Source organism: Bubalus bubalis, chromosome 8 (genome assembly GCF_019923935.1).
Source record: "Bubalus bubalis isolate 160015118507 breed Murrah chromosome 8, NDDB_SH_1, whole genome shotgun sequence".
In the NCBI taxonomy this organism is placed as follows: Eukaryota; Metazoa; Chordata; class Mammalia; order Artiodactyla; family Bovidae; genus Bubalus; species Bubalus bubalis.
This window is the reverse complement of record NC_059164.1, coordinates 25461842-25480673: the sequence shown is the minus strand read 5'-3', so window position 1 is coordinate 25480673 and position 18832 is coordinate 25461842. Positions and strand designations below refer to the sequence as shown.

Sequence of the window (18832 nt, the reverse complement as noted above, 5' to 3'; positions counted from 1 at the left end):
AAAGATCAGTCCAGGAAGGGTACACTCCCTTCCCATTCTCACCTAAAAAAATACTAATATGACTTTTTAGAAAACTCAGATCCTAGAGACTTGTCCCAAATTATGTAATTATTGCCCTTCCATGAATCTGTCCTCTATTTCTTGATTTCATACCTACCACCTCTGCCTTCTAGAAGATGTATTAATTAATAATACTCACTTTCACATGTGCATTTCTTGCCTTGATTAGAAAGCAACGAAGAGTAAGAAGCAGATGTGGGGAGATGACCTTCCTACCATCTGAGTGCCCTTCAATAATTGCCTTAGTAATAATGTGTGATACTCAGAGCTCGCACTCTATGCCAAGCCATTTCCAGGTATTACATCTTATTTAATCTTCACAAGAGTTCTATGAGACTGGCCTTATTGTCCTTTCAGTAGATTAGGAAACTGAGACTTAAAGAGGTTAAGAAACTTGCCCAAGGTTATACCTTGAAATGGTAAAGCCTAGATAAGAACCCAGGTAGCTAGACCCCAATAGCATGAGCTATTACCAACCACCTACCAGACTCCTCCCCCATGCTAACCACCTGTCATCTGTCCTTTCCTCATCTTTAAATCAGGACAGTGATACCTCTGGAGACAGATTCTTATGAGGGCTAAAATAGCATGCAGAGTACTTGGGTAATGCCTGACTCTATAACTGACAGTCAAGTACAGAGAGAATAGGCTGTGCACTGAGTTTATACACCCTCAAACCATGACGGCAGCTGGCACTAAAAGTTACACACCAGGGATAACTGAGTGTTTTCTCATCTCTAACCAGGGAGCATTAATGAGTGTCTGACAGGACTGCTATGATGACTACAAACATAAATTTGAAGGTATTTCAAACTTATAAATTGTTATAAAAATTACATGCATAATCAGATGGAGAAGACACTTTAATCATCACACCCCTGGAATTAAATACATGGCAGTTTACAGAAACAAAATATACTATCTGAAAACAAGTCATGAGTCCATTCTGCGATTGGGAAATCTCTGCCCTACTGCACAGACCTTGTTAAAACCCTTCCCTCATCTGTAGGAACAGCACATCTTCCAAAGTCTGCTGTAAGGCTCTGACTTTGAGCATTCAGCGGGATATTAAGGTTATAGCCCATCACAATATTTCAACTATTTCCTCTGAGAGATCAATGAAACAGCTGTACAAGAATTTAATTGATAATAGAATTCAGAGTGTAAATATGTCACAGCATTATCAGATTGTAAGATTTTAATTATTACCAACTGATTCAAGTCTTTTCTCCATATTCAAGTCTTATTCCCACATGCATTCAACTGTATCCATGTTTCTTAACATGGCACTTTCTTTCCTTACATAGCAAAGCGGAGATTTCCATTTCTCCCTACAAGCCAAATATTTCCTCTTCCTAAACATGCTCTGAACTGTTCAAGAGAGAAATTCATGGGGAACAAATATTGGCATGTAGTAAACTATACTTTGTATTTTGTTACTGTAGTTGGCATTTAAACAGAAGGATGTCATGATAAATGCCTTGCCAGGAAAAAGCATAAGTCTTTTTAATCTCTGTTGATATAAATTCAATTTCTTTTACAATAATATTTATCACCCCCTTTATTACCTCTGGCAGTAAAAGTTTAAGTTCTATTCCTACATTCATATAAGCATGTAAGAGAGCAAAAGTATCACCAAAATTTAAAAAGGGCTAAATAATGCTGCTAAGTCACTTCAGTCGTGTCTGACTCTGTGTGACCCCATAGACGGCAGCCCACCAGGCTCCCCCGTCCCTGGGATTCTCCAGGCAAGAACACTGGAGTGGGTTGCCATTTCCTTCTCCAATGCATGAAAGTGAAAAGGGAAAGTGAAGTCTCTCAGTCGTGTCTGACCCTCAGCGACTCAATGGACTGCAGCTTTCCAGGCTCCTCCATCCATGGGATTTTCCAGCCAAGAGTACTGGAGTGGGGTGCCATTGCCTTCTCCGCTCAATAATGCAGTATGTATTGAATATAAGGGCTTCCCTGGTGGCTCAGAGGTTAAAGCGTCTGCCTCCAATGAGGGAGACCCGGGTTCGATCCCTAGGTTGGGAAGATCCCCTGGAGAAGGAAATGGTAACCCACTCCAGTATTCTTGCCTGGAGAATCCCATGGATGGAGAAGCCTGGTAGGCTACAGTCCACGGGGTCGCAAAGAGTCGGACACGACTAAGTGACTTCACTATACTATACTATACTACTGAATATAAAAAATACTATATTACTTAATACTACATCCCCCAATTGAGTATGGATGAGTATTTACAAATAATTTCCAATCATATATAAGTGGGAGTTTATGGGAGTTTATATATGGGAGTTTCTTCTAGATCCTTTGAGCTAATAAGATATTTCGCTTCAGTTGAAGTTTGCTTTTTGGTAAAGGAAGTATTGCCCTTTTGTGTGAAAGAAGAACTGAAATTAAAAAAAAAAAACCCATGTTATATTCTAGGAGAATATATACATATTATATTTTCCTAAGTCTCTAGGAGACAAAGATGTATATAGTTCAGTGGTTTCTGATGATAGTCACAGATTATTTTTTCTGCCTGGAAGTTGCTACTCACCAAGGCAGAATAAAAGTAAATTTGGTTTTTAAAAATGCAAATGTTAGTTTATAATGAGTGAATGTAGGCTAAAGTGGTGGTTACTGTCTTTTTTTAGCAAATCTAAAAAAAAAAAAAAAAAAAAAAAACCATCATTCTAAAGTTGAAAAAGTCCTTAAAGTTAGATCAAGTGGAAATTATCTAACTTACTCTCCATCAAGTAGAAACTGACTTTGATAGATATTACTCAAAAATTTTCAGTTTTACATTTTAGTTATATGTAATTCTACTGTAACTACATGTTAGGCCTCTGAATTAATGAAACCAACTAGAGCAATTAATTTACCTTTTCAGTGGGAACTGAGTTGCATTTGACTTTCCATGTAAACAGTGAAATTAAAACTACATTCTAAGTAGGAGAATTTAATCAACCACAGCAATGATTCTCAAACTTTCTCAGACATCAGAATCATCTGGAAGACTATTAAAACACATTGCGGGACCCCAGCCTCTAGAATTCTGATTCACCAGGCCTGGTATGGGGCCCCTCAGTCTGCTTCATTAACAAGTTCCCAAGAAATGCTGAAGAGAAGGTACCACTGCTCCAAGTGACTCAGAAAATCAAGATTGAGGAAGTTAACTCACAATGTTATGGATCTCATTCCCTCAAATTCTCTAAAATTATCATTCATCTGCTTAAAGAGTTCATTGTTAACATGAATGTCTTCAGGAAGGAATTCTCATCTCAATTTTATAAAGAAGAAAGTAGAACCACAGAATTGACGACTGAAACACAGGGCAGTAACAAAAAATTGTATATGTACAGCTGACCTGTGAACAACATGGGGTTTGATCTGGGCAGGTCCACATATATATGGGTTTTTCCCAGTAAGTAACAACACTACATGATCCATGATGGGCTGAATCCACGGATGCAGAGCTTTGGCTAGAGAGGAACCATGGATGGGACTGACTATAAAGTTTCATGCCTATTTTTGACTAATCTTCATGTTGTGCAAGGACCAACTATAAACAATTTTAATTTCAGAATCTGGTTCACAAAGATCTTACTATTTAGGATAAATCCACTACAAACTTACATCAGGCAGGCAAGCAAGCATTCATACTGTCCATGCTGAGAATATGAAAACTCTGTGGAACAGTGAGGATATAGGTCTAATCTAAAGCCACACGGTTAGGTAACTGAAGCACCTCCAAGTCCCCTTCCTGCTGGTGTTCTCCTTATGCAACAATCTCCCTCTACTGGGCCAGGACAAACAGAGGGGAGCTACCTCTGTGACACAGAGACTGGACACTATCAAAAACAGTCCAGTGGACAACAGATATTCTGTAAAACTGACCCTAAAAGCCCTCTCACACCATGCAGGCAAACTTAAGGCTGAATGAAGAGAAAGTGGCTTGGTCATGTCCAACTCTTTGCCACCCCATGGACTGCAACCTGCCAGGCTCTTCCGTCCATGGGATTCTCCAGGCAAAAATGCTCAAGTGGGTAGCCATTCTCTTCTCCTGGGGATCTTCCAGACCCAGGGTCTGAATCCAGGTCTCCCCCTTTGCAAGCAGATTCTTTACCATCTGAGCTACCAGGGAAGCCCAATTTAAGGCTAAAAGAATTCCATACAGACAACTTTAGGTTCCAGTTGATCCAATTTTACTGTCTCTCCTCTCAACCTCCCACTGCAGGCACCTGGATGGCTTAAATGTTTTCTATGGACAACCAAGAACCAGAAATTACTTCCTCTAGTATTATTATTTTTCTGTGGACTTTAATTTCATTTTAGTTTATACTTTCAGGTATAATTTTCTCCTTGACCCTCTAAGAACTTGAAACACCAAATGAGGTCATCTTTGAGCAAACATCACCATAATGATGTTTGCGGAAACTGTATCACAATTTCATGTCACACATACACACATATGTGCTTTCCTCTCTCTGTGCCCACTCCTAAAACATTTTATCTTTGGTATTTTTCCTCTTAGTCTATAGGCTTTCCCCAGGAATATTTTATTCATTTTCATGGTTTAAAACACTATTCCAATGACACTATGATGACTCCTAAATTTAAATCTCCAGCTATGAACAAATAAATGAATTTGAACAACAGATTAAAAATTATTGATCACCCCATGCACCTATGGTCAATTAATCTATGACAAAGGGGGCAAGACTACACAATGGTGGAAAGACAGTCTCTTCAACAAATGGTGCTGGGAAAGCCGGACAGCTACCTATAAAAAAATGAAATCAGATCATTCTTTAATACCATACACAAAAAATAAGCTTAAAATGGATTAAAGACTTAAATGAGAGACTGGATACTATACAACTATAAAACACAGGCAGAACACTCTGTGACATAAGTCATAGCAAGATATTTTTGATCTGCCTCCTTATTCTAGGAAATAAAACCAAAAATAAACGGGACCAAATTAAACTCAAAAACTTTTGCACAGCAAAGGAAACCACAAACAAAATGAAAAGACAATCCACAAATTGGGAGAAAATATTTGCAAATGATGTGACTGACAAGGGATTAGTTTCCAAAATGTACAAATAGCACATGAAGCTTAATACCATAAAAACAAATAATCCAATCAAAAAATGGGCAGAAGACTTAAATAGACATTTCTCCAAAGAAGACATAAAGACAGCCAAGAGGCACATGAAAAGACATTCAACATCACTAATAATGAAATGCAAATGAGGTATCATCTCACACCAGTCAAAATGGACACATGCACCCTAATGTTCATTGCAGCACTGTTTGCAAGAGCAGCCTAAATGTCATCAACAGAGAAATGGGTAAAGAAGATGTATATACATATATATATGCAATGGAATATTACTCAACCATTAAAAAGAATGAAATAATGCTGTTTGCAATAACATGGATGGACCCAGAGATTCTCATACTGAGTGAAGTAAGTCAGACAGAGAAAGAGAAATATATGATATCCATTATATGTGGAATCTAAAAAGAAATGATACAAATTAACTTATTTACAAAAATAGAAACAGACTTACAGACTTAAGAAATAGAACTTATGGTTACAGGGGGCGGGGGAATAGTTAGGGAGTCTGGGATTGGTATGTACACACTGCTATATTTAAAGTGGATAACCAGCAAGGCCCTACTGTATAGCACAGGGAACTCTGCTCAATGTTACCTGGCAGCCTAGATGGGAGAGGAATTTGAGGAAGAATGGATACATGTATATGTATCACCGAGCCCCTTCACTGTTCACCTGAGCTATCACTATACTCCAATATAAATCTACTATATTAATCAACTATATAAATCAACAGTATTAATCAACTATACTCCAATATAGAATAAAAAGTTTTAAAAAGGATACCACACACACAAAAAGTTGATCAAAAAGTCAAAAAGCCATAAGAGCATTAAAAAATAATACATATATATAATTACTGAATAAAAATGATTAGTGGTAGTGTTACTGTGTCTCATTACAGACCCTCAAGGGATTAATTTTACATTATATGTGAAAATAGTTTTTAAAACACTACAACAGGGCAGATGTATATTTCCATTAACCAACAGTGAAGTCTCACAAAACGCCTCACAAAGTCTCTCAAACTAAAATTTAACTAAAGACATTTACAACCTGTACTGGGGGTGGGGGTGGTGGAGGAAAGAGAAAACTACAAAAGTTGGGCTGGCTTTAATATTTCCCCAGTGGTAATCTTCCTTTAAAAAGAAAGCTAAGCCCATAAATTTATAACCAACTGGAACTGCTCATGGCCAAGCAAGTAAGGATCAAGGATCCTAGAGTCATATAACACTAGGAAATGATCAAAGAGAAAACCCATTAAAGCAGTAAATTTATAAGAGACAAGAAAGAAGCAAAACATATTATAAAGACCATAATGAGCGCAGGTTCTGATATGCATGTCACTGTGTTTTTAAAGAATACTTGCCAAAGCAAAGAAAAACACTCTACATAAAAGTATCCTATATAAAACATCATAAAATAATTTTGTCATTTTACTTATTTATTCAAAGAATTTAAGGGTTTCCCTGGTAGCTCAGTCAGTCAAGAATCTGCCAGCAATGCAGGAGACTTGGGTTTGATCCTTGCGTTGGGAAGATCCCGGGGAGAAAGAAACGGCAGCCTGCTCCACTATTCTTGCCTGGAAAATCCCATGGACAGAGGAGCCTGGCAGCCTGCAGTCCGTAGGATCACAAGACTTGAACATAACTTAGCGACTAAGCCACCACCCATAGAATTCAATGCCTCTTTTGCTGTAAGTTAGACTATACATGGAAAAGAGACATTAAATTCCTGACCCATATAGATCATATTATTAAATATAAGAGCCAGGACTTGAACGTACTATTGCTGCTGCTGCTGCTAAGTCACTTCAGTCATGTCCAACTCTGTGCGACCCCATAGACGGCAGCCCACCAGGCTCCCCCGTCCCTGGGATTCTCCAGGCAAGAACACTGGAGTGGGTTGCCATTTCCTTCTCCAATGCATGAAGGTGAAAAGTGAAAGTGAAGTCACTCAGTCGTGTCTGACTCTTTGCGACCCTGTGGTCTGCAGCCTACCAGGCTCCTCCGTCCATGGGATTTTCCAGGCAAGAGTACTGGAGTGGGGTGCCATTGCCTTCTCCTGAACGTACTACACCCTGACTCAATAAGAAAGTCCTACCATTCTTTTCATGTATCCATGTTTCCATCTGCATGGATCTGATTATATTGTCCATAAATTAAAATTTAAAAGAATCTCTAAATTTTATGAGTTTATTTATGGAAGGTATCATGAATGTTAAGAGTTTCATGTTTTCAGGTTCTGGGAAAAAAACACATAAATTACCATCTGAATACAGCGGGTTAATGAAACACTATTGGATGATTTCAAATGTGTTGATCTTTTAGGACATTTCTAGAATTAAGAAATTACAGTTGCTATGTATGATACTGGAAGTTTTGTGAATTACTTGGCCTACAGTATTTTTTTTAAAAAAAGGAAATAAAGTTAGCATACAAATTCAGTAAATGTAAAAAACACATATACAAACACCTTAAACTTTTATATCAACCCTTAAAAAGGCTCTATTACTTAGTTGGTTTTTACTGCTTGTTCAAGTTCATTCTTCAAATATATACTTCAAAAAAAAAAAAAATATATATATATATATATATACTTTTCAAGATAATGTTCTGAAATTGAGAGAAACACACAAGCTAAAGATGAATAAACACAACTCTTTTTTAAAAACCTAATGAACTGGAAGCGAATTATTAAATATCTACAAAAGGAAGACCAAGAAAAAAGCACATATAATTTCTAATTTAAAACAGTCTACCAAGATCCATGGTAAACACTGAGGCTGAATATATTTTAGATCACCACATATCAGAAGTTAATGCTTCTCATCCTCTCTTCTCACAGCATTTTTAGACTCTATGAATTTAAAATACTCCAATGTGTAAAATGTTTATGCTTTATAAGACAGTGATTATTTAAGCATGCACAGTGATTCATGACTCACTGCCCCTATGTTATCCAGCTTTCTGTGTTGTGTGTACTAAGTCACTTCAGTTATGTCGCTTTAACTTTGCGACCCTATGGACTGGAGCACACCAGGCTCCTCTGTCCATGGGATTCTCCAGGCAAGAATATGGGAGTGGGTAACCAGTCCCTCCTCCAGGAATCTTCCCAACCCAGGGATTGAACTTATGTCTCTTGCATCTCCTGCATTGGTAGGTGGGTTCTTTACCACTAGCGCTACCTGGGAAGCCCCATCTAGTTTTACAAATAACCAGAAAACTGTCCCCCATGACAGCTGCAAATGCAGAACTTTGAAATTACAAACTCAGATCCGCAAACTCACCTATAGACACAATCACCTTTTCCTGTTTCTGAGTTTTCCTTTCCACAAATTAAATCTGTACATCTTCATTGTAAAGATGTCATGAAGAGTAACTCATGACTGAGGTATAATGAAGGATGTAAGATTTCAGTTAAAGACTATATTTAAAGGGACAACAAGTACTATGGATATTTTACAGAATGATCAATTCTACATGCCCTGACACCTACTATTGTCTCAAAGAAAGAAAACTTGTCTGCCTTTTTTTTACTTCATTATAGATATTTGTGTTTCAACACAGAAGTGGATTAGTCATTCTCATTAATTTTGGGGAGGGCTGTCAAAAAGTAGAATAATGTAAATGATACTTACATGATGATGAATATTTTTTAAAATGATAATGAAATCTTATTTAACATTGTTCACAAGTTGAAGTTACTCTTACTAAGAATAAAGCATTACCATACTGATTCAGACTGGCTAACAAGCACAATGCCCACTGGTTTGATCCTGGCTTTAAGAGATACAATGAAGAAGGAAACAACCCTTTTCCTTCACATCAACCAATTTCAAAGACTAGGTTACATGCAACTCCCCAAATCTAAGTCTCTCTTAATAACCTACTATTGATCACAGTCATTAAGTTATTTAAATTTTATTCTAAATATATTCCATCTCAGAGGTAACATGATATGTGAGTTTAAAACTCATTTGTGACATAGATCTTTCTTTTATTTTCTACTTAAAAAAAAAAATTAGAAAAGGACAGTTGTTTTAACATGATGTTAAAGATTTTAGGCTTTCACACTGACTTGCCAGGTCACAGGTCTACTTGGTCATTTTCTGTCCTGAGGCTTGCTTCTCTTGGATTTAATCTATCAAGCAGCAAAAACTGCACTTTCTTATGTTCCTATTTAATTACTAACATCAGAAAACAGTAATTTGGAATTTTTAAAATTTGTTTTCTAAAAATAGAGAAGACTCCACAGAAAAACTTCACAGATACATAATTTAGAAAAGCCTTTCAACCGTGAAGGTGGGAAGAAAGGAAGGTAACACAGAAGAGCAATGCTGCTGAGGAAACTGAACAGAACTTAAAACACTTACAATTCCAATTAATCTAGTATTAATATGTGGTTGTTCATCCTTAAGCATGTCTAAATGTGTCCATGGTGCAGAAATTAAAATGTCACTAAACTCTGGCATTTTTCATCTATTGAATGTACAAAGAGAGTGCTTTTTCCTTTTAAGTTCAGAGTCCTATTTGTACATCCCATCGGCGCTGACAAAACTTAAAAATACACCTAGACTGGCAGACTACTGGGAAGTGCAGCAGGGACAGCCAACAGGGAAGAAAAGGACCCTGGCCCAGGGGCAAGATAATAAACACAACGTGAAGGCAGAGAAGCCACAAACACAAAGGGCTGCAGGGAGAGCTGTGCGAAAGGGCGGTGAGAAGCCAGTTCAAAGCAGACTGGGTCCTTCGTACTTCCACATGTCTCACTGTGATTCAGCCAACTGATGAAAGACCATGTCAAAACCTCTTACTGCTCTAGCTCCTTAAAACAAACATTCCCTGCGTCTGTAGATTCTGAAATAAGAAAATAAAATAACTGGTAGAACCAATCATAATCATTGTAAGTGGCTATTCACAGAGAGATTATCTGGAAAATCGCACAATAGTAACATCATAAACCAAGCCCCAGAGACACATTTCATATCAAGTATATAATTCAGAATTTCAACATGAATTTTACATTGTTTTTCAGATATGTTAAATAGGCTTTCTGAGTGCCCACTCTGGGGCAGGCGCTGTCCCAAGTGTTTCAGGTGTAACAATAAACACGATATTCTCAAGGAGCTTCTATTCTAGTGAAAAAAATAGGCAATATGCGGCATGTTTAAATGCACCCAAAAAACCATAAAGCATTGTATTATGAAAATGAAAATGCTGTAATGATTACTTCATCTATAAAATAAGTAGAAATTACAAACTGAAAATTCCCTGGGCTTTACTATCTATAATACCTGTAGTTCAATAGTTTTCAAGGATTAAACATTCAAAGACTTCCTCCATTATTTCCTTAGTTGAAACCAAAACTACTAACAAGCTTCTAATCCTTTTCCCTCCCTTGAAAATACTCCCTAACTGTTGCATTATAAATATTTCATATGCACATTTTTAAAGGATTTCACATACTGTATTTGTCACAGTTTATAAGACACTTGATCTTGATCTATTAGAGGGCAAAAAAGCCTTTTCCCCCCTTTTTTTCTTCTTCATGAATTTAGCACAGTGCACGGTATTTAGAATAAATAAAGCACAATCTTGAATTACAAAATGTATTTAAAAACCATTTTAGTTTCATAATGGTACAGAAACACCTTCTAACTTTACCATAATGACTGAGTTTTGTTCAAGTACTCTAAAGTTATAGTTTAGAATGTTCTGATTAATTAAAAAATGGATCAAGATTAATGTTGTACTTGAAACTTAAGTGCTGCTTTTCAGACAGTCATAGCAATAGAGTCATGGCTTCAGAGTTTAAGAAGATCCCATCCAAGTTGGATTATTTAAACTTGCAATAAATAGATGTATTTTCTTGGAAAAATATCTATTGTTACAGTAGAACTTGAGTTTCCTTTCTAACAAGATTGTATGATTACTCGTTTATATTGTTCTTTCCGCAGGAATTAGCACACCCCCTGTTTGCATCCTGTTATTCACTTAGAGCTTCCCTTCGCTCTACTCTTTCCCTAACAGTGGGAGAGTGGTTTTCAGCACACACAGAAATCCTAATCACTGTCCTCATGCTCCGTGTTTCCCTGTTTGCGCTTAGTATCTGTTTAGGTCATACCGATCACCTGAAAATTGTATTCTCTGTGTGCTTTCAAAACTGCATTGCCTTCCTAGACCAGTGGTGGTCTGGGGCAGACTTTGGGATTTTTCACTGATTATTTCGCTCACCTTCCACCTAACTCTGTTCCTGTCCTGAACAACCCTACAATACCTGCTTAGAGTACACATTCCACTGAGCCTCAAGCAAACACACATAGGTCTTTCTAAAACTGTCTACATCTGGGTTTGTCTTTCTAAAGGCAAAGAAAAAATATTTAAGTAACACAGGGCATAAAATCAGATTAAATCATTGTCTTAAACTTTTCTAGGTTGCTTATAAAAATACAGATTCCTGGGTTCTGGATAAACCTACTCAGAATCAGCAAAAGAAAGGTCACATCCTAGAATGTGCATTTAACAAGCTTTCCAAGTTATGCTGAGGCACACTTTAGTATAAAAACCAGTAATTCAAAGGACCTCAAACGAAAGATACTTTGATTGATGAAGGAATGATGCTAAGAGGGTAGTAAGAGCCTACTGTCAAACACACTGAGCCAGAATAAAACATAAACGCATTAGTGAAGAGCTCAGAAAACCCTTTTTAACAAGTAACAATTCCATAAGGAGCCTTGCTAAGCTACGACATTCTTTATAAGGTAGATTTTGGAAATGCTTTTACTTGGGGGATTGAACAGGATACACATCCAATCATGAAAAAATATGTATATATAGTTTTAATTAAATATGCATATATTAATGTGTATATGTATATGTGTAAGCATAAACACATATACACACACAGAGAGAGAAAGACAGCCTCAAAAGCAGTATGTATTAATATATTAGTACTTAAATGGCACACTGGCTATTCCTCTAAGCAGCTTCATTTCTGCCCCACTGCTTCTAAACAGGAAAATCCTACATATTTTTTCCCCCTCTTTTTAACATATAAGCTGATTTCCCATGAGAGAGGAGCAGGAAACAAAAAGGCAAAATGATCATGTCAGTACATCTTTAACAGAGTGAAGGAATGCCTCCTTGTTTCTAGACTATAAACTCTCTAAGGGCAGAGACCACATTGTACGTGTCACAGAAGCCCCATCACAGGTCTGACAGCACCGTGTGTGAAGAGATGCTGAAGGTCAGGACTGCATCCCAAGAAGCTGGGAGTGCCCTTGAGGTTCCAGTCGACAACAGGGGCTCCCAAACTTGCCACCACACCAGAGTATTTGATTCCAATGCGCTCAGTAAGGCTCAAAATCTGTTAGAAATGCCCAGTGGACAACTAATGCTGACCATCTGGGGACTAATAGTTTGAGAATCACAGACCGAGGGAAAAGTCCTCAGGATTTTGCTATATATATGGTTCCCAGAAGACAGAAGTAACTGAGATGTGGTCTGCAAAAACAACAGAGGGAATCTGGAAAGTTAGTTTCTAGCTCCTGTCACAAAATGACTGTACAGCTGATACACACACACACACCACTCAATATCTCATAACTCACCCCAAAGATGAAGGGTCTGGAAAATTCAAAGACCTTTTTATACAGAACAGAGAAAATGTTAAGTATCTACTATGAACCTTTAAATATACAACCCTCCCTGAAATTATCATCCTGAAATCAGTGTATACTGCTCAGATTCGCAATGACTGAACTATATAGTTTTTTAACCCAAAATAAACAATGTATGGCAGGCAAACAAACCTATAAATAAAAAAGATGCTCAGACTAAACACAGCAAACCATCTAAACACAAACCTAAAGGGAAATAACTGTCTTGCGATATTCTGCACACGAACTGCAAATTCAAGCATCTGTAACTGTGTCAAGGGTGGCACCGTTAGCATCATCTGACCGTCTGTAAGAAGTGCAAGATCTCTGACGGCAGCGAAACCTACGGAATAGGCATCTTCATCTTATCAAGGTCCCTATGTGATTGTGAGCACGTTAAAGGTTAAGAAGCACTGACCTAAGTCGTTGAGATTTTATCATTAATTCTCTACTGCTGTCGGGCAAATGGCAAGATACATGTAAAAGACTGAACAGCTTCTAAAAACTCTGACATATAAACAGGAAAAGAGAAGACAGACAAAAGAGAAATCGAGGAATTGTTTTGCAAGAAGAGACATACTGAAACATTATTTTCAAACCAAAACTTCCATTTAGAATACTTTATGACTATGATAGACTGTGCGATTAACAAAGATTACCTAATTCAAATCCCTTGCTTTCAGCTGAGTCAAGCGATGCTAAAAGATTAAAGTAAAATAGTTGTCAGTGGCACACTGGAGGCTGAAAGCCAAGTCTACTGCCTCCAATAACAAAACGCTCTTCCCGGTGGAAGAAGATATTTTAATTACATTTTCCTGGAGTAAACATATAGTTAATTATAAAGCAGCAGAACTATACATAACTTTCAAAGGACAAACAAAATGATATATCTGTGAAACACAGTGAAAGAAACCCAGCAAAAATATATCATAGTAGTTAATATGTCTCATTCTTTCCATTAAAAAAAGACTTTAAAAATTTGAGTTGGAAGGAGAAGAACTGGAAAGTGTCATACTTCACATGTGTTATAATTTTCAAAGAATGACATATGTATCCTTTAAGTGGCAGCATCTGTTTGATGAAGAAATCGGGAAAACTGATTTTTAGAAATATTAAAAATTAGGCTTTGTAACCTAAGTTTTATTCAACAGCAATAAACAAAACTTTTTCACATAAGGCTAATTTTTTCAGTTTTCAACACAGAAGTGGTAACAGCCATAAGCAACATAAATACTTGGTAAGTGATTATAGAAAAATTAAACCCTTCTGTCTTACCATCAAAGAAGCTCTTGGCTCTGAGATAACTGACACTGAGCCTAAGAACGGAAAGTTTGTCCAGCTTGTTAATAACATCTGGTGGGAAAGGCAGCAGGCTGGCCAGACGGTCCAGTTCTGTATTAAGTCGGTCTCTATGCCTCTTTGAAGGATTCGATTTGATTCCTTCAGCTGGGACTGGCTTGACACTGAAAAACAAACAGAATTCCGTAAAATACATGACAATCTAGAGAGCAAACATTTTTATCGTGTTATAACATCTCAACTATTTTTCTAACAAGACATCTAAAACCCACTGCAAGTTTATATAAATTTTTTTCCAAAATGCTTCTTTCACATCTTAATTAAGAAAAACAAGATAATAGGTAAACTCTTTTGTAATGTTTTATTAAAAACTATGAACCCATCACAGGAAAACGCCAAGTACCTCTTCCACACCTCATACATCTGTGGTACATGGTTCCCAATTGACAAATCTACTAGGTTTTTTCCTCCCTCAAACACAGCCATTGCTAGGGGGAAGAAAGAAATCTCCATAAGTTAGGTAGAATTATGCCTCCTTTGCTATCTTTCACAAGAATCATTTTGGCATCATTTAGGTTGTAGATAAACAGAAATGACCTTAAGTACAAAGCTGTTTCTTCATCACCCTCAGCTTCCTGTATTAAACACTTTTCATCCTGACAGTGAGAACCTCTCAAAGCCATTCCTGCATCTCCACAGGGTCCTCCAGCCATCTAATGGGGTCCTCCAATATTAAGGCAAGAAAAATTTGACCTCAGTTATTAGTATTTGTTGACCGACAAATATTAGAGATTAATTGCTTACCCGCAATTACTGGCAAATTTTGTATCTTTATGACATAATTTGTGTCTCAATTAGAAAATCCAATGAAATTCCAACATTTAGCATGATTTTCATCTGAGAGAAAAGATACTGATGGGTAGGAGTAGAACTTGAGTTCAGAAATGAGAAACTGAACTTCACACAAAGGCCTTACCCAGGATTTCATAATAGAAATCCATAAAAGTGAATTTACAGATCATCAGATACCCAATGTTAAAATATAGAGAAGATATTTAAAAAACAAAGTCATTTTTAGATCATGTCTCTGCATCCTTCCATTTACCAGAAAATATAAAGAATATTAAGAGCATTCTTAAGATGAAGACTTCTTCCTCCAGTTTTACTGGAGAAGACAAAGTATTTTTGATGATTCAAACTATAGTATTTTAAAAAGTATAAATTGGCTTGAGTATAATGCTATTAATTTGATTCAATCAAAACATTTCTAGATAGCATGGTTTCAATGTTACATGAAGTAACATGAAGTAATACTTTTTTTAAAGAAATAATACTTCATGCAAGAATATGATAGAAAGCAATATGAAAATTCAGCATATTTTTTACACTGTCCCTAATGGGTAATTTCTTCAGAACTTGTCTATTTCTTTTTGTTTCTGTTATAGTTCATGTCATTCCTACAAAGAAATAAGAGTATGAAACTGGTTAAGTGGCATGGATACAAAATAAGTCCTAAATACTTTCCTCCAAACTCTGTGCATAACTCCATACCTAGTCGAAACTGGAGACTATCTCTCTAGCTATTTTCCCTAATCACATGTAAAATGAAACTCAAGTCACATCTAGTTATTGCATTTCTCCAATTAATCAACTGAATTTCAACTTTTTTTTTTTTTTTTTTTTTTTTTTTTTTTTTTTTTTTTTTTATTTATTTATTTTTTTTTTAATTTTATTTTATTTTTAAACTTTACATAACTGTATTAGATTTCAACTTTTACTTATAATGCGTGTCCACCCCATTGAATAATTCTCTACCAACCAATCACCTGTTAAATATTTGTTTGCACCTATTATGTCCTGGGCAGTCCCAGAAAACATTCTTCTCCTCTATACTGAAAGAGTGTTACAGGAGCTGAGGACAGTGAGCAATTGCTTGAAAAAGCATTTTTATACAAAAGGTGGTATATGAGCTGAACCTTGAAAGGTGAACAGGATTTCAGGAGGCAGCACAAGTGAGAAATGGTGAACAGTGAGAGGAACTATCTGAGAAGCTCAGAGTGCAAGAGAGAGACAGGGAAGCCGGTTAGGGCCAACTCCCTTCAACAAATATTGACCACCCACCACATGCCACACCCAGAACACTGAGCAGTGAACAAAACATACTAAAGCCCCTGTTCTCCTGAAGCTTACATTCCGATGGGAGGATCCAGAAATACACAAATGAAGAAAGAAACAAATAAGCATATAACTTCCCAGGTTAGTAAGTGTTGAGAAGAAAAATAAAGCAAGATAAGGAAGTAAGGAGTGATGCGGTGCTGGTTTTGATCAGCAAGGAAGGTCTCTTGATGCGATGGTTTAGCACAGACAAGGATATAGTGAAGGAGTGAGCCATGTGGGCATCTGATGAAAAAAAAGTTCTTGAAAGAGGGAACAGCAGGTTTCCCCACAGAAATGGTATGAAGTTGGCCCTTGGTATCGGGAAGTCAGCTTCAGCTCTCAGCTGGGGTTTGCATGACCAGTCTTGGGCTGCCCTGACTCTGGTGATGGAGGGGATGGGATGCAGGGCAGATCACAGCACACAGCCAGTCCTCTTTTCTCAAACATAAATCTGTCACTCCTCTGATCCAAACCACTCAGCAGCTCTGCACAGTCCACATTCCTTAACCTAACAAACGAAACCCCCTCTTGATCTTTCTATGGCCCTGAACTCTTCCTCTGGTCTCTGATCCCCCAGGCAAAACCTTCTTTGCCTGTTATTCTCCAGAGCAAAGACAGGACTTAAGTCACCAATACGTACTCTGATGCTCTCATACACGTTACTCCCCAGTATCCCCGTGTTCTGTCACAACAGCTTCACAGTGCTGTCAATTAGATCGTGTTTGTTGTCTTCCCCGACCCACTCCTACCGGATTCCTCGCATCCGACTAGGTACCATGTGCATCTTATGCAAGTGCCTTCAATAGCCATTCCACGAGGGAGGATTCTGGGCTGATACCTTTTCCCACAACTGAAAATAAAATCCAGTTGTGTGCTCTTGGGAGCTTTCCAGTAATGATTATAAAACACTGGGGAGAAGACAGTAACACAAACACTGAAGCAAGACAAGCTGCTAAGACACAGAAAGAAATAACAACAGTCGGAGAAAGAGGTTCAGCGGTGCTTCTACACGTGATATTGCTGCCTAGAGTCTAGTACTGGCTCTTTGCAAAAGTCAGGTCTGCACTAGCAGAGACTATTTCTTTACGCACTGCAAACTGTCCACAGTACTAATATATTATTATGCACGTACTGGGATATTTAGCAGAAGATCAACTTGCCTAAGTGTTATGCAACCTATATTGCATATACTTATGTGTTACTCTTATTACGATGTAAACTTCATCATTTATATCTCCAATGCCCAGGATAGTACTTGACACAAAGAGGACTCTCAACTGATGGCTGCTGATCAGAAGAGTCCAGAAAGGAAACGACTGGAGCCTGACCAAAAGGAGTGACTGTGGGGTAGTAAGGATGGCCTGGCTTGCGATTTTTTTAACAGCACTTTGAATCCACCACAAAGCTCATACGCAGCCAGACTCAAATGGTCACTCAACCAAACTGACTTGCTGACTTCCTAGGTAAGGGAGTAATGGGAAAAAAAAAAATTGGTGAGGAGAGGTCACAAATGACTGGGATTTGGAGCTCAGGATAACAACTACATTTTCTAATGGAAGGTACGCCAAACAGAGAGAAGATACTCAAGGATAGACCTCAGTGATGTCAACATTTAGGTATAAAGTTGAGGAAGGGCAATGGGCAAAAAGAGGACAGAGAAGAATCAATAAGGCAGACAAGAAAAGAACCAGGGTAGAATATTTTGCAGGTCACAGAACAAAGTCAAATGCACAAAGTTACTAAGGAAAGCCAGGGCTGAGAAGTACCTACTGGACTTGGCATTTGAGATCCACTGTTGTTAAAGCTGAAGGAATAGATCTGACGTACCTTTTCACTGATTTTGTGAGAAATATTCACAACTATTTTGTGAAAATACTTCACCCTTATCCAGACCTATTTAAGATGCACCTAACAGTAAAAAGAGAGAGTAATTCTACATCAATCACACTTGACTTGAGTTATGCAAGTATTACTTCTGTATTCTCTTCAAACCTATGCCAAAACACACTGCCAACCATCTATTTAAACAAAAGGCTAGCATTTGAAATATAAATAAATGTCTCCAAAAGATTGGATTTGAGATATTTTTAATTCAGACATCTTCTGAGAGACGGTAGATGCTGATCATGTAAAGGAGTCAATTTATTATTTTTTTTAAGCCTTAACCACAAAAATCTTGTCCTAACCTGTAAACCAAAACGGTTGTGAAAGCAAGCCTTCAGCTGACTGCACGCCGTGCTTTGCTTTAGAAGCCGCGTGTGCCCTAAGTGCTGGGGTAACAGGCCCAGTGGCATGTCCAACGCCAGCTAGCATGCTCCTTGCAAAGCCTTTTTAATGTCCCGAGCTGAACTGTCTCTTAGGCTCATAATTTGTGCTCAGTATTTGAAATACAGTTAAAAAACATAAGGACCCAGTTTAACCATAAAGTACTGTAATTGTCGATGTTCGTATTTTTATGTGACATTTACCATAAAACCTCAAAATGACATGCAAAGACTGTTTCAGTAATCCTTTGAGATTAAGGTGACATTTTCTAATGGAGA

General features: G+C 37.5%; 1 protein-coding gene across 1 annotated transcript in view; it reads right to left on the bottom strand.

The window, feature by feature from the left end:
- The window catches only part of AHR (aryl hydrocarbon receptor), a 52836-nt gene that overhangs the window by 26548 nt on the left and 7456 nt on the right, over positions 1-18832 (bottom strand). The window contains exon 2 of the mRNA XM_006059489.4: positions 14109-14296. Within this exon, the coding sequence (XP_006059551.3) occupies positions 14109-14296 (188 nt within the window). The remainder of the gene's footprint in view (positions 1-14108; positions 14297-18832) is intronic.